The sequence below is a fragment of the Aspergillus piperis genome, assembly GCF_003184755.1.
Source record: "Aspergillus piperis CBS 112811 unplaced genomic scaffold BO85scaffold_3, whole genome shotgun sequence".
In the NCBI taxonomy this organism is placed as follows: domain Eukaryota; kingdom Fungi; phylum Ascomycota; class Eurotiomycetes; order Eurotiales; family Aspergillaceae; genus Aspergillus; species Aspergillus piperis.
This window is the reverse complement of record NW_020291593.1, coordinates 1,219,535-1,235,762: the sequence shown is the minus strand read 5'-3', so window position 1 is coordinate 1,235,762 and position 16,228 is coordinate 1,219,535. Positions and strand designations below refer to the sequence as shown.

Below are 16,228 nucleotides of genomic sequence, written 5' to 3'. Positions count from 1 at the left end.
TCATGCACATTACATACATGAACCGAAGTGATAGTTCAACTTCACATAGCGGTAATCCTCTAGAGCCTGTAAAGCATGATTGCCTAGGTGGGATGTCGGGTGAGGAACCCGACGCTGTCTCGGATGGTACCCGAAGATGTACCTGTTGTATGAACATACTCAGTCCACACAACGCTATCAGAAGAGGAATAACCTCAGACAAAACTGGCAACCGGCACCCCCAACACCTCCATCCTCGGCGTAACCCCCAACCCCGGACAAGTCGGCGCTGTAAGCACTCCCTCATGAACATCAAACGGCCCATCCGCCGTCTTCCCAACACACATAGCCCTACACTCCAAAATACATCTCAAGTATTGCTCCGGTATAGTCTGTCCCAGATGCACAATGGCCGCAAACGCCACGTCCGAACCACTCGTATCCTGAACAGACATAGTATATCCCGCCGCCAGACAGATATCCCTAACCCTGCGACCTCTCGTCAACCCACCCGTCTTGGATATCTTCAGTCCGATCCCGTCAACAGCATCATCCGCAACGAACTGCACAATCGAGCTCTCATTATTCGCCAACTCATCAAAGATAATCGGCACGTCAATCCGACGTCGCAGTGACATGCTCTCCCTGTACGTAGCGCATGGCGCTTCCAGAACGAAATCTAATCCCCTAGGAAGTAACCTGAACATCCGCAGCGCAGTATCAACCGTCATCCCGCCATTAGCATCAATTAGAAAGAACTCTCCGGGCTTTTAATCAATCAGGGCAGCCTCCACCCTCGCAGCATTGGTCACAGGGTCCGAACCAATTTTCACCGAGAAACCCGTGAATCCCATTGCCCTGGCATCAGAAACATGCTTGCGCGTCCCCTCGGGGTCTGCAACGGGGATCGACTCCAGAACAGGGAGCTTCGTCTCTGTCCGTCCGCCAAGCAACTCACACACCGGCAGTCCGACAGACTTGCCGAAGATGTCCCAGCAGGCAATGTCGATGGCGGATTTGGCGGGCTCGTTGCCTAGCAGGGCAGCGTCCATGGCGTCGTTGAGGCGGTCGACTCGGCGGGGGTCTAGACCGATGAGCTTAGGGGCAATCTCTGCAATAGCGGCGCGAACACCGCCAGCGTGGGACGCGATGTAGTTGTCGAAAGGGGTGCTTTCGCCCCAGCCTTCGAGGCCGGTGTTGGTGGTGATGCGGACGAAGGTGGCGTCGAAGCGGGTGATGGCGCGGTTGCCGGAGAGATGGTAGGTTCCGTGGGAGTAGGGGAGGTCGACTTGGAAGACGTCGATTCTGGAGATCTTGAGGTCGGTCATTTTGATGGCGTGTAGTAAGATGGATCTGGGTTCTTTGATTGTTAGTTGGTAGAGAGTTAGGGTTAAGTGAGCTCTTATAGTACTTAGTAGGTTTATATTTCTGACTGTCGGATTTTCGGGAGCTTCGGCTTCGGGATGGTTGGGGCTGTTCAAGGAGAAAGTGTCTCATGACCTCGCTTTCTCTGATGGAGCATAATATTAATAATACTTGTTATATGGATGAAGAGGGGTCATGATACTACATCCGACCCTGGACCCTTCAATATCCGATTGACATGGGGCATCCTTCTACGGCTCACGGTCCGAGCCGACAAGGTCCAGTCGCCGATCGATCGCCGACTAAGATTTCTAATAGATCACTCACTATTAGACATCCGAGGGCTACCGAGACCCGGTAGCCTCTGTACCCAGCCGATGGCAAAAGGCGGGGATATTTTAATACATATAGGCTGAATAGGGACGTTTTGAGCCAATAATATGAGATGTCTCCATATTGAATGTGATATAGACCGGGGCATTGACTGCATTTGTAACAGACTGTCTGACACCATGCCCGTCGACGAAAATGCACAATGTTCGACATACACGGGGAGGTGCCTATGCAAAGGAGTCGGATTTACAGTGAAAGGCAATCCAAATGCAGTTTTCTGCTGCTATTGCGGTGATTGTGCTCTCGGGGCTGGCGGACCTTGTCAGATCGTGCGTATAGACTCTTTCTCTTCTTTCTCCCGGGAAATATTCAGCATCACATGAAATAGACTGATAACATTGTTATGCTGAAGACTGCAACATACTTCACACCGAACTTCACACTTTACGATCCAGAGGGGCTTGCCAAACGCTACATCGTCAATAATACCCTGAGTGGACGGTCGAAAGTCAAGTGTTTCTGCAGCGGCTGTGGGTGCACTATATACACGATCCCAGCGACTAATGGGGAAGAGGAGATAGTTGTAAGGACAGCTTTGATCAAAAATGGGTACGTGAGATGACTATTCTTGTCTTTCATGATCGAGCGACATGCGTATTGATGATGATATTACCAGCCTGGAATTGTTTAAGCCTACGATCGAGTGCTATGTGAGAAACCGACCGAGCTATTTCTCTGCTACCACAACAGGCAGGCAGTATGACCTTATGCCTTTGAATGAATGATGTGGTAGGGAATCTGGGGTTGATGGGTAAGGGTTATCTATATGTTTCACTGGGTCTTCAGTCAGTGCTTAGGATGGTAACTACCTTGTTCTGTTTTATTTCTAATTCCCCCGGATGAGCGAGCCCTGAATCATCCTCTTAACTGATGGTCGGCGTGTTTTCGACTTCAAATACCCGTGCACTCACCCAAATGCCATTCTGCAGTCCCTCAAACAACTTAATTCTCACCGCATAAGCCACATGGGGCCAAAAACCACGCATTATCCATTCAGGGTAGTCGCTCAAACACTGCAACTTGGAAGACCTTACCTTAGCAAGCCTAGAGTGTAAAAAGTCAGGTATTGACTAGATTAGGCTCAAGTATTAACGCTGCCCCCTGCATCAGTCCAGCGGCAGCTCTACCCATACAAGGCAGACTAGGGCTTACAACATACGACCTTTTGGCCCCCAAATGTCCTCACATCCCCGCGAGTATTCCAAATATAACATGACAAAAGTTAGACATATATTATCAGTGCTTCCGGCCTTCGTAGTACGCTCTTACATACAACCCAGCTAGCGACTATGGCCGATTCAGGCAGCTGGCAGCGCTACAACCGAGATGCTTCAATTTCTATTACAGTGTTGGGTGTTGTCTTCGTGGGACTGCGATTTTCCTCGAGGCATTTGGGAAAGGTGCCTCTGGGATTAGAGGATGCACTGATTGTGGCTGCGTTGGTATGTTATCCTCCACCATACGCAAAGCCCAATTTAACGATGAAACGTAGTTTAACTTATTCATCATTTTCGTACTCGACTTAGTGAGTAGGTTACCTCTTCACAACAATTTCTCCTTTATTCTTTTATCTTGGAATAATACTAGAACCTAACAGTGGTAAAATACGGCCTTGGCTTACACCAATCTACTATCCCCATAGATGACATCATAACCATCAACAAAGTAAGCCCTATCACTTCACATTCCCTTCTTAAGAAAGCCATTCTGATACCATAGCAGCTCCTACTCCCCGCAGAAGTATTCTACTGTACCTCCCTCATCCTCACCAAAACCTCCATCCTAGCAATGTACCACCGGATCTTCCACATCCATCAGCCCACACGCATAGCCGTGTACGTCCTGGGAGCGATCACGATCATCAGAGCCGTATCTCTCATTATTGCCTCCATCTTCCAATGTATTCCTGTCGCTCGGGCATGGGACAAATCCCTCCCGGGACGGTGCATTAATCTAAAGGATACATTCATTGCAAATGATATTGTGAATGCTATCACTGATGTGGTCATTCTGGGGCTTTTGATCGGCAGAGTATGGAAAGTGCAGGCTGGGTGGGGGGTTAGAATTAGTGCGATAGGGATGATTTCTTTGGGTGGCTTGTAAGTGGATCCTTTTTGTTCAGCCCATACTTCTTGCTGTTGTTATTGAAAGTGGTGGTTATATACTGACGATGCCAGCATAGTGTGGTTTTCACGAGCATATATCGCATCATCACGCTAGTCGATATCGATTTTGATGACTTGACATGTACATTGGCCCGTCTATCCCTTGGCTAGCTCCAAGTAACGTGCTGATGAATCGCAGATACTTTGGGCCGATCGAACGCATGGTGCGTTATTGAAGTATCTTCGGGGATTATATCTGCTTGTCTCCCAACTCTGCGTCCGCTGGCAAGGGCTCTGTTTCCCCGAGCGTTCAGCAGAAAGCTGTCCTCTCAAGGACAGGGGAATTCAAGCTATCCTAAACCAGGGAATGGTGGGTTATCAGGTGATTCTAGCAGAGACAGAGTGTATAAGAGACCAGATGTGGGTGTGGAGTCTGATGGGGATGAGTACCCATTGACAGTGGTTAAGGTGAGAGGGAGAGTCGAAGGAATCGGGTTTCGATAGCGACTGGGTATTATGTTGGGCGAGATTATTGTCCATCACAAATAGCGCTTCCTCATTACATTGCTAGACACTCTGCTTCAGCCCTGATACACAGCAATCCTTGATTTCACTCGTTGAATTCTAGAGGGAGTAAAAGGTTTATTCACTTCCAAATACTACCTTGTCTTCGCAGGCTATACCATCATCCGACTGAGCTGCCTCGTTTCCCGCTTCCGTCCCATCAAGAAATTTTTCAAAAGGCAGAAACGCCTGGATTATTCTGTCACGTTTGTCCTGGCGTTCAGAGAACGAGTCGCACTTTGTGTGTGCGTAAAACAAGGCCGTCCGTCCCTCGTTATCGCGCAGCTTCCAGTCAGCGCCGCTTTCTAAGAGGATAATGACCATCTCGTCGTAGCACGATCGAGCTGCATACATCAAAGCAGTTCTTCCCCAGTCATCCTGAATGTCGAGCTGAGCGCTGAATTCCAAAAGGGAACGAAGGCAATCAGTGCTTCTACTGTACATACAGCCATAAATCAGGGCTGTTTTGCCATTCACATCCTGGCGGTTCACGTCTGCACCCTTTGCTACTAGTTGACGAACGATATTACTCCAAGATCGATCAACAGCTTGATATAGCGGGGACCATCCCTCTTTATCTGTGCCTGCCTCGACGTTTGCCCCACTTTGTATCAGCAAAGCCGTTACTGCCTCGTGATTGTATCGCATAGCGAAGAGCAGTGCCGTCTGACCGTCATTGTCTTCAATATCCAGATGAGCTCCATTCTGAATTAGTGCATCAACGATCTTGTAGCACCCTTTCCGGGATGCGCAAATCAAAGCCGTGGCGCCTGTCTCATTGCGGAGGTCAATCTGCGGCTTAGCTGCCAGTAAGAGACGGGCTTTTTCCACATCTCTCACAAGAGCTGCACGAATCAAAGCGGTCATACCCTTTCTGCACTGGATGTTTAAATTGGAGCCATTTTGTAGCAGTAGACTCAACGCCTCATCGGAGCCACGTCTGACTGCATAGATCAATGCTGTTTCACCAAAATTGTCTTGTGAGTCAAGCTGAGGTTTGTAGTCTAAGAGAAGCCGAACCATCGTGTCGTGTCTTCCAGCCACGCCCGTTATCAGAGGAGTAGCACCGTTGTTGTCTTTGAGATTAATGTCGACACCGTAGTCCAGGAGTAGCTTCACAAATTCTTCTCTTCCCCTTCCGGCTGCATAATGTAAGGGGGTCCGTCCGTACCAGTCAACCATGTTTGAATCGGCGCCCTTCTCTAGGAGAGCTCGCCCGATAGCAAGATGACCACCAACAATTGCCATGTGTAACGGTGTACGCCTACCCTGTTGGCAATTCGGCGAGACTCCTTGGCATAGAAGAGCTTCAACCGAGTCTTGATTACCCATCGGAACTTCGCATATCAATTCATCCTCGGGGGCTCTGATTTTCTCTTGTTCAGGCCCAACATGCCGATTCTCAAGTATATTTGCAACATCTGTGTGGTTATTCAATAAAGCCAGTTGCAGCGGCGTCACACCAAGCTTGTCTTTTCGGTGCCATAAACGAACATGGTCGTAAAAGTACTCGAAGAATTCCTTGCGCCCATATTCTGCGGCCCACGCGAAAACATTTCTTCCCCAGCTATCCTTTGCATTAAGATTGCCGCCGTTCTTGACAAGTTCTTTGGCGATATTAATCAGCCCCAAGTAAGCTGCCAAATGAAGCCCGGTGATGTCTTGTGGTTTTTCCCGCTTCATATCAAAAGAGCGGCTATCCAGGAGGCGCATGTACTGTGCATACAAGGCCACCTTTTCCTTTGACATCAGAAGTGGCAGTAGAAGCTCATCACTTACTGGGTCAAGTCGAGAATGGTAGTCCCAATATTGAGCTGCATAGCTGTAAAAGGGATGCTGTGATACTATGGTTGCGGCGTCCTGACTCATATTCCAGTCACAGGACAGATATGTGACGCATTTTTCGGCGATTCTTCGATGAGCATTTGGAAACCATTCTTCCAAACGATTGTTTATAAAGCCCTGCGCAGTATGATGGACGAGATGAACAACCTCGCTCTCCATGTCGACAGAGACTAACCCCGCGCACACAGAGACCATCAATATGGCATCAACAACGTCTTCCGTATCAACAGACTGACTGCCCGTTTGTATTGCTAATGCATGTTGCAATTCACGAATATTCAGAGGCCTTCCGACACATACGATCCATGAAAGGGCATCTAAGGCCAATGTCCTTAGGTTTGGTGATTGGGCCTCGATACGCTCCATGGTCTTCTCGTACGCCAATTTCTGAAGTTCTAAATTGTTGGATAGTTCTGCTAATGCCCGGTGCATCCGCTTGGGTGAGGCTTGGTCACTCAAGGAATCGAGGCACAGCTTTGCAAAATGGAACCTGCGTTCGTGTTCAGTCAGATGAGCATCAGAAATCAATCCATTCACTGGCCAATGTCACTTACATTCCGCTAGCAGCCCGGGGAGCTTCCTCCAGGATCCTGTCCATCATTGCTTGATCCTGCGTAACAAAGGACGGCAGGGAAGTGATATTTCCTTGAATATAGCTTCGAACATCTTCATCCGTGGCACGTATCTCCAGAGAAGAACAGCCATCCCTTTCCCTAAAGATCTTTTGAATTCCAGGGGCGAAAAGTGAGGTTGCGACTATATTTAGGCCAGTAGCATCCTGAATCCGAAAAAGCTGCGATAGGAATTCCGTCGGTCCTTTCATAGAACTTTGGATCTCATCCAGCGCGTCGATAACAACGTATACCTGCCTATCACTGCTCAAAGAACAAAGAATTTCAACCATCTCGCGTGTTGACGGTTGCGTGGCCCTGGTACTATGCCGACCATAAAGAGTCTGCAGTCCCTTCATCAGTTGCCGGTCTTGTTGGGCAAGCTGCTTAAGAATTGACGCGACAATGTTCCTGGTTCTCTGTTGTGATGGAAATCTGAAGCTGAAGGACACATATCCAAGCGCGTGACTCAAATTGTTGACGTGCCGGTGTGTATCAATATATTCAATGATGGTAGCTGCCATGACCGTCTTCCCTGCGCCAGGAATGCCTAGACAGAGTAGTGTTTGCCCTTTGGCCTGGTACCAGGACTGGAATTTGTCCGATTTCAATAACCACTGACCGGTGCCTGGATGAATTTCCTCGACGATAAAACTTTTGTCGATATCGTAGGGAATTTCATTGAGCCATCCGAGTATTGTCTCATTATGGTTGTGCGTTATCATATCATCAAGTTTGGCGACTCGTTTTCCTACTTCTCTCAATTCCCGCGAAACTGCCCAGTGTTAGCTTAGAGGTTTCCGACGATAAGTATACCTTGACATACAGTCTTCGCTAATCTGAGAAGTGATTTCGGTACTGCAAGGCTCCTCAGCTGGCATGACCCGTAGAAGATCTTTAGCATACGCGGCCGCCATGGCTGCTGCATATCGCTGCCAATGATCATTCTTGTGGTCGTCCGAGTAGTCTGCCACACCTCTAATAATCACACTTGGAAATTCGTTCATAAGCCCAGCCGCTTCCATCTCAAAGCAGCATACACCCCATGTGTCTCTCAGATGATCACGATACGAGGCAGACCTCATGACAGCATTGCCAGAGGCAATGAGTCCATAGTGTACTACCGGCTTATCGGAGTCACGGTCAAGACGTGTCTCCAACTTCTCAGTGCCACAGCTCGAGCAATCCAGTCCCTCTGTGTGCGGGTGATTTGGTTTGTATAGCCGATCGAACTCGCGGCCGGGGAAGTGAAAGCCCCACGATCGCAGTCTGCTAGATCTTCGACTGACATCTTCGTAGTAATCAAACATCTTCCCCATCCCAAAGTCGTGGTCACATTGCAGCAGTTTCATAGCGGACAGCAGATGTGGATGAGGCCTATTGAGATGAGATCGAACCTCAAATGATCCTTTCTCTTCCCATCGGCCTTTGTCGTATTGCAGTACACCTCCTTGAGTCTCGTCAGAAAATGGAGCCAATGCCAAATCAATACCACGCATGACCATGAGAGGATTATGTAAGGAGCCTTACCGTGGTTTCCCTTTGGTTCACTAACAACGACATCTCCTAGCCTGATGTCATTTAACGGGTTCTTAGGATCAGGGACCGAAGGTGCCGCTCCGCCAATGCCAACCATCAAGCCAAAACGAATGTTCTGAAACGTTCGTACCAGATGTGCCACAGTATGAGCAATCACGTCAATACCATACGAACACACCCCTGGCGACACAATAGCTACGTTGTGATTACCCACGCGGCCAAGGACATAAACGTTGTCATCATTTGGCTGTCTGGAAGGCTGTTCATGCTCCTCATCCAGAAACGCCCGAGAAGCGGTAACCTCATCCTTGATCGCGCAGACCCAGCCTACAGTGTAGGCGCTGGGGTCAAGCCTGAGAGGCATAGCTGGACAGTATTGGAGGTGCGCCCAACAGTCATAGAAAGCGTGTGACAACCTCCTGGAGGTGAAAGGATACCGAATAAATAGACTGGTACAGTGGGGGAAACGATATAAAGCTCCAACTCTCTGGGACCGCTCTTAGGCATCAGCCTCACTCATATCGACCCCTTGCGCGCGGGCGCGTACGCCTAGAGGAACAGCCAATCAACCACTGTGGATGCTAGAACAACACATCGCAGCCTTGTACTCTGTACTCGCCTCCCCGCCTCGGCGCTATGGCTCTCGCTGTCACCCAATCATACCGAATGCCAATCGCATTAATTTATGTGTTGATGGTGGATGTCAACACTGAGTGGAAAGGAGATGCGAGAGGGCCGAAAAACTTCTAAAGCAGCCACGACTCGTGAAGTTTCGAGATTTTCGGACATTAATGTTGGAAGAGACGAGTGATTCGCACGTTGTCACCGATACTCGAGGCAGGGCTTTCTACCTGCAGAATAAGAAACATGGGATGATTGGCGTAGAGCGCTCCTTCCTTGCATGCAACACTAGAGTTCTCAGCTACATCACGCGGAAGCCTCAGGAGATCTCCAATAGCGTCAGAGAAAATACTGCCATTCTATGTATGTGGCGTCTTCGACTCTGGTGTCCGGTATATGCTTTGCTTCTTGTTGACAGGTCCACTGATGACCAAAGTACATAAATTGAACATGGTCAAGATAATGAAATCGTCTCTCTCCTCATCTTCGTATTACCATCACCACCCAGCTTTTCTAACTCCGCTCGATCCAGCCATGCAGATCCCACACGCTCATGGTGCCCCTTCCTCCCACCCTGAACTTCCTTCACAAAAAGAACAAAAATCCCGATATGATCCCACGGCGTGCATAGAACAATGCTATGATTTCTTTCGAAGAGCACCAGCCCCGAATATTCCTTCTCTATCACCCCATCCTCGTTTGAACAAGGAGGTGGTCCGCAGAACAGCACCGGAGCACGGGAATACCCATCCCCTATAACAATTCTGACTGCGGGAACAGAAGTAGTCCCAGAAGGAATACTCAAAGCCTTTATCTGGAGGCAATGGAGGACGGTGCATTCAATCTGGAGAAAGGGCGAGATTTCAGGCATAATATTCCCCCAAAGAGCGCTGTTGTGGTTGGCGAAGAATTCCTCTATTGAGATATCCCATACGGAGATATTGTCAATATTCTCACGAAGGTTGAAGCAAATCCATATGCGAACAGACTGATGCCCATCCAGTTCCTGTGGGAGAAGATCCTCCTCTGCACAGCCAAATCTCCTGTCCCAAAGAAAGTAGTGATATGAGACCTGACCTATCCAGCCTGCCCAGGACCAGCTGGGGAATTCTTTTCTCCGTATTAAGTGTCCATCTTCGCCATTTTTACTACTATTATCTATGCAAGGAGGTTGGTAAATAGGTTCCCAGGACAATGCACAGACGAAACGGAAATTCGGATCGCGCGCTAGAGTATAGGAAGTCTCTCCGCCAAACAAGAACGGAATACCGTAGAAGGTTGGATGATCGGAGCGAGCGAGGATGCCTCGAAAGGCGTTGATAGCATCGGAGTTGTAGGAGAGGCTTCGACTTGAGTAGCTTGATAGGTGTGTACGGAAGGCCCATGGTCGATATGGCCTACTGGAATAGTATGCTGGATGTAGGGGTATTTGATAGGTGAACCGAGAAGAATCGAGGATGTCGTCGCGGGCAGGCTTTGTGGCTGTTTGGGCTGTGGCCATGTGTGACAATTCAACAGGGGAGAGCACGGTCGACTCGCAATTTGTAGTCTCTCCGCACATATAGTAAACCTGAAAGTCGGTGAAGAACAGACATCGACGCGAAAGACTTACTTCCTGAAAGGTCCAGCCACGAGATATCCATGGACTAGAGGCTAGAGCACGTCGTATAGAAGGCAGTGTAGATACCAGCCTCAAATCCCTCCCAGAGGCTGTTGGTGAGGTTGCTTGTGGTTGGCGCCGTCGTGGAACAGCACCAACGCCGGGTAACCCAGAAATCGATATATCAGAACCAGCAGCGATTATAGTAGCGTAAGCGCCAGAATATATCAGATCCATGCGAGATATTTGATCGTGCTTTTCTTGTGCGTTGTCCTGGTCAATGCAGTATTTGTCGACCCAGAGATATCTACCTCCCAGGTTGTTGACGACTCTGATGGCATCTTTGATAGTACCGTGCACTTTATCCGGAAGCACAGCCTCAGACCTTTGTATTCGGACAACTGATTCCTCCGCGGACAGTGGTCCCCATACGTAGCTGAGCGCGAAATACTCCCAACCTGGGTGAAGTGGGACAATTTGCCGGGACTGGCAATCGATCACCTTTAGTACAAAAGGCGGAGGAGTAGGTGAGCAAGTACATCGAGGCCCATGATGACTCTGGCAGCTATCCATCCACTTTTTCAGACGAGTGTAATTGATCTGACTCGGTGACACTCGGACCCCGTGAGTCCGTAAGTTGGCAACATCAGACCCCTCCACCGGCATAATGACACTTTGTTCCAGATGGCTGCAGATATCATGGATTCTGATTTCACTGGTGACGAAAACATCATCACCGCTTCCCGGAAATACCGCGAGAAACACACTGTTTGACTCGTCACTCATATACTCATCCCCCCTGCGAATTTGCTTGATAATATCTCGCCGCTTAGGTTCTGTTGGCATTTCTGTCGTAACTCCTACTTCTTTTATGAGGCTGCTAAAAGCACGTAAATGATATTGGCTGGTATCCCATGCTGATTGGCGAGCTGATACGTCGAGGTCGAACTTGACTTCGTCGAAGAGATCGCACATTAGACATGGCGTGTTTGGGTCTGAAATGATACTACCCAGTGATATTATTGGTAGACCTTCTAGTCTTGCATCTCGGACATCTTTTCTGAGTTGGAAGATAGCATCGAAGTCAATGGTGCGGCACCTTGCGCAGAGAGGTGCGTCTCGTTCCAGGGCATCCATGGTCTCTTGCAACGATAAGAGGTCTTAATCTAGAGGCTTATGGAGGATGTAGCTCATATTGCACATTCAAGCTGCTACTCACTGGGCATGTAAGCAAGAAATGGTTGCAGTCAGCGATGGGCGTCTAGCTGACATGAGCCCCGCCCTGCAGGATCCGACTCTTGGCCCGAGATGCGGGTGGAAACAGATCTAAACGTGGGGGCCAGATGCAAATGAATATAGTAGCGTGGGCTGGAAACATCATCTGGCAATATGAGCAGTTAATTCCCTCAACCATTTTTAAGTAGGGTGTTTTGGATTAAGTTTGCTCTTAAATATAATCGAGAGCGGATCTATGCTAGCAATCTAACTTTACAACAGGCTTATTTCATACAGTTCAATGTGAATGGCCCACATGCAACCTCTCAAAATGATTTTCAACAACTAACGCAAGACGAACCCAGGAGAAAGAGGGTCTTCCTCGTCTATCAAGAACCGCGACTGCGCAATCAGATGTGCCTGGCCCTTCACAAGCACATTGCAGGAATCAAAGCCCCCATGGGAACCACCCCAGGACTCTATCTCCGCTTCAAAAGCCGACCCGATAATGGAGTGATGTAAAAGTTTCTGGTTCTTTCGAAGCCGACCATCCGAGGATAGGAGGGAAATTCTCGCACAAGTGCCAGAGCCGCAAGGGGACCGATCAATCTGACCATCACCATAGACAGTAACATTCCTCTGGACGATTGTCTTTCGGTAATCTGGGTGGTCTCTTTCGTCCTCGAAAAAGATGACTGCGTACAGCTCATAATCAAGATAGGTTGCTCTATCGCCAAGTGCTGCTTTTATCTCTCGCTGAAGTTTGATGAATGCATCCGCATTACCCGGCTTGACCTCAAGACCCAATTCAGCAGCACTCACTGAAGCCATAACAGCACCGGCAAAAGCCAAATCAACACGAATCTCCTCATTACGAGAAGGGATCTTCACAGATAGCCCCTTCTCTATCGGAAAGCTGGCGACATTCATGAAGTAAGCCTGTACTGGCTCTCCATCCTTCATAGTAACAGCCGCTGACACACGGCCAGACGGAACATCAATGACCACCTCCACAACTCCATTCTCTGGAGCCTCGACAAGACCTGTTGACACAGCCCAGAATCCTAGGGCAATGGTACCATGGCCACATGCCGTCGAGAATCCGCTCGTATGCCAGAACAATACACCGAAGTGCGCACCTATGTCGTCTGGCGGAGTGATAAAGCCCCCGTACATGTCAGCATGCCCTCGGGGTTCATGACTGAGAAATTTGCGGAGCCTATCCAACGGGTGGTTCTCGGTCTGGATGATCTGGTTGCGCCGGTCAGAAACGGTTCTACCTGTTGGCATGCACCCTGATGGAACTTCGGGGATGATGCGGAATGGCTCGCCAGCTGTGTGCCAGTCCTCGGACTTAATCCAGTAAAATGGGTTGGTTGTCATTGTATGTGTGATAGTGGAAGAAGAGAAGGTGGTTTGAAATGGGACGTGAGATTGGTGAATATAGATGTCAAGAATATATAACCTCGATTGATTAGGATCCTTTGATATTTTCACATTGGGGTTCCAAGGAGAAATCTGCTTTTTAGACAGAATTTTTGGATATCGAAATAGGAGCTATCCCAAGGTGCTAGCCGGAAACGGCAACAATGTGGTCAGCTCGGGAAGGCCGATCATCCCGCATATCAATTTCATGAGTAATACAATCGCTGATATCTTTGGAAAGAAAAAAGCATATATAAAAAGCAAAAAGACAGGTCAAAGGGGACGGAAAGTCGTCTGAGTATATGTAGTTTTCATAGGTCGCCCTTACCCCACCCTCTGGGAAGGAAAAGAAATAAGAAAAAGCAGACAAATGCGCCAAGACAAGATTAGAGGGAAAACACCTCACAGCAATACGATGACAGCCAAGCATAGGTATGTATATTAGCGGAATTGCAGATGCCGACCAGTATACATATAAACACTGCGTAAATGTACCTATTCCAGGTGGTGATTTCGCCGTCCTGAAGCTAGTCCTTGCCATGATTGAAATTGATTGTGAAGTGCACCATTCCCTCACTCTTGATGCATCGTAATCACCCCTGCTACCATAGTGAAACTATCTCCGGGTATCTACTGATCAACATTCCAATCTCATTCCATCCCCAGCCCCCACCCCGGCCCGAACACCTCCCGAAACACATCCGCAAACCCCTCATCCAGTCCCATCGCAACAGACCCCAGGACCGGATCGCAGCTGCTTCCCACCAGCCCCGATCCAGATGAACAGTGTAGCCTGCTATCCGCAAAATCCCCAATTCCCATGCGAATCCCAACTTTTGCCCGCAAAACACTAAGCAAATGCCTCCCGAGGACGGCCGCAATTCCAATTCTATGAGACGGGGTGCTTCCAGCTTTCTCTAGCTGCAGGGCTACCTGCCCTAGCAATCCTAGCAACTCGCCCTCATCGCCGGCATGGGCATCATACAAAGCGGAGAAGAGTCTGAGGGCGAGAGCGGCGGCGTAGGCGATCATCGCCCAAGATGGGGAGAGAAGACAGTACAGAGGTTCCCCAATCGATTGGAGATCGTGTACAGCGAGGATACAACATTGAACTGCGGCTGTAAAGCAGTCTTCCTGGAGGGCGTAGGAGTGAATGGAAGAGGTATTTAGGGCAAAAGAGAGCATCCAGAGACGGTTATGGAGATATACGTATGTGAGGAAGGCTGTGGATATGTTGGGAGAGGGGTTGACGGCTTTTGAAGTGCATCCAGGGAGCCAGGTAACTCGCCACGGGTCTAGGGTCGAGTCGACAAGATCACGGACCCAGTGAGGGTTGTCGTGGTTGAAAGAGGCTTGCTGGTGCAGGATATGATGAAGACCTGCTAAATGTCGACGGAGGAGAATAAAGGCACATGTGTCCTTGTCGGTAGAATCGGCAAGAGGGTGCAGCCACCATTTCTCAATATTCCGGGTAAGGGGCGACTCGGGAAAGGCAGTTGCTCGTCCGTAAGCGGCGCTGGTAGCGCGTTCCCACAGTAGGATGCGCAGCCAGGTGCGTTCGTGATTACGCGCCTCACGCTGGGAGATCGAGTCGGAGGCAAGAGTGTTGAAAGGATTAACCTGGTCTAAGCCTAGCTCGGTGGCGACGGCGACGGCGTAGGAAGTATAGAGCCATGAGCGTTCCTCGGACAATGTCGGGGCAGGGGTAGCAGAGAGGAGCGAAATGTAGTATCCTTGTACGATTTCGACTGACTTGTACCCAGATGTGTGGACATGTCGTGAGAGGGTCTCGCCGTGAAGGCGCAGGCGTTTGGCGCACGATGCAGACTGATGATCGAATTGAGCCGTAATGGCTAGAATCCATGTGAAGAGGAGAGCGGAGCGGGAGCGCACATAGTCGACGGTGTGAAGAATTGGGTCCAGAATGCCGTTGATGGGGTGTAAGCGGACGAAATAGCTAGTATTCCATTAGCAAGAGGATTGTTAGGAAGTAGTGCACATACACTGAAAACAAACTATGCGCATCCTCTAACGATAACAGCCCCAGCTCGATAGGATCCAGATCTGGGCCAACATCTCGAGGTGGATCCGCATCAGGAGGTCGGAAATAGTTTGATTGGGACTGGATGGGTAGTGTGGAATCATAAATGGCATTGAAGCCCTCTTCCAGTGTGTGTCGACTTAGCTGCAGACCTAGAGACGCGCAGACTGAGCGCTGGAGGAGCTCCCGGCCTCCACTTGTAGTACATAATGAATCCAGCGACGGCGTCAATGGCTGTGCTGCGCTAGATGCGTCAGCCAGTAGTGCTAGTGGATTACTAACTGGCTCCTTTGGGGTTGGCAAGCCATCATGGTAGCTTCTCAATGCACCGTCTGTGGTTGGCACTGGCATTTTGCCGTCACTACCATGCTGCAGCTTCGCCAAGATGACTTGAAGTAACTCCTCTTGGCCCGTGGTATTCAACACCCGTTGTACCTCGTCAGCTGATACCGGTGCTTTCTTGAGCTGTACTTGCATCTTTCGATAAGACTTTTCGAACCCATTATAGCGACCAACAGCACCAGGCCTGCGACCCAAAGGACGGGGAGGGGGGATGTTGCAGCGCCGATTATTGCGTCGACAGCGGTCGCACGGCTCCGATAGATCGGGCCGGATACAGCGCATCTTCAGTTGACGACATACTTCGCATGCAGCTGCAGGGGGCCGGGAGGTTCTCCTATCTTGACTTGAACGAGTGCTTGGGGCCATAGTCAAAGAATCATGGGATGAGAGCTTCTAGGTAGTCGCAGGAAAATTGCCCGAATTACCGAGAAATTCTGGAGAAATGCGGGGAATCACGGTATCCGGACAACCCTATCATGGCCGGTTTCGCCACTTCCCATTCAGCATGGGCATGGACTGAAAGAAGCTGGTTGGGGTTCGTATATCTAGATTTGCTATCAGCTTGACCAAATGGCCATTCCCT

General features: G+C 49.4%; 6 protein-coding genes across 6 annotated transcripts; 1 reads left to right on the top strand and 5 right to left on the bottom strand.

The window, feature by feature from the left end:
• Positions 1-194: 194 nt before the first annotated feature.
• On the bottom strand, positions 195-1,137 carry BO85DRAFT_517384 (enolase C-terminal domain-like protein; the record flags this gene model as incomplete). Its single annotated transcript, XM_025664905.1, has 1 exon — positions 195-1,137. The coding sequence occupies exon 1, from the start codon at positions 708-710 to the stop codon at positions 195-197; it is 516 nt and encodes a 171-aa protein (XP_025519104.1). The 5' UTR covers positions 711-1,137.
• On the bottom strand, positions 288-1,307 carry BO85DRAFT_517383 (mandelate racemase/muconate lactonizing enzyme family protein; the record flags this gene model as incomplete). The annotated part of the gene is made up of 1 exon (XM_025664904.1): positions 288-1,307. One exon carries the CDS (start codon positions 1,305-1,307, stop codon positions 750-752), a length of 558 nt encoding a protein of 185 aa, XP_025519103.1. The 3' UTR covers positions 288-749.
• A 1,719-nt stretch (positions 1,308-3,026) lies between these two features.
• On the top strand, positions 3,027-4,468 carry BO85DRAFT_517382 (uncharacterized protein; the record flags this gene model as incomplete). Its single annotated transcript, XM_025664903.1, has 3 exons — positions 3,027-3,179; positions 3,460-3,836; positions 3,920-4,468. 3 exons carry the CDS (start codon positions 3,027-3,029, stop codon positions 4,011-4,013), a joined length of 624 nt encoding a protein of 207 aa, XP_025519102.1. The 3' UTR covers positions 4,014-4,468.
• A 4,884-nt stretch (positions 4,469-9,352) lies between these two features.
• Positions 9,353-11,759, bottom strand: BO85DRAFT_475312 (HET domain-containing protein; the record flags this gene model as incomplete). Its single annotated transcript, XM_025662713.1, has 2 exons — positions 9,353-10,592; positions 10,635-11,759. The coding sequence occupies 2 exons, from the start codon at positions 11,757-11,759 to the stop codon at positions 9,477-9,479; spliced, it is 2,241 nt and encodes a 746-aa protein (XP_025519101.1). The 3' UTR covers positions 9,353-9,476.
• Positions 11,760-12,049: 290 nt separating this feature from the next.
• BO85DRAFT_475311 (proline racemase family protein) lies at positions 12,050-13,220 on the bottom strand (the record flags this gene model as incomplete). Its single annotated transcript, XM_025662712.1, has 1 exon — positions 12,050-13,220. The coding sequence occupies one exon, from the start codon at positions 13,218-13,220 to the stop codon at positions 12,183-12,185; it is 1,038 nt and encodes a 345-aa protein (XP_025519100.1). The 3' UTR covers positions 12,050-12,182.
• A 693-nt stretch (positions 13,221-13,913) lies between these two features.
• Positions 13,914-16,011, bottom strand: BO85DRAFT_475310 (fungal specific transcription factor domain-containing protein; the record flags this gene model as incomplete). Its single annotated transcript, XM_025662711.1, has 2 exons — positions 13,914-15,219; positions 15,266-16,011. The coding sequence occupies 2 exons, from the start codon at positions 16,009-16,011 to the stop codon at positions 13,914-13,916; spliced, it is 2,052 nt and encodes a 683-aa protein (XP_025519099.1).
• Between the last annotated feature and the right edge of the window lie 217 nt (positions 16,012-16,228).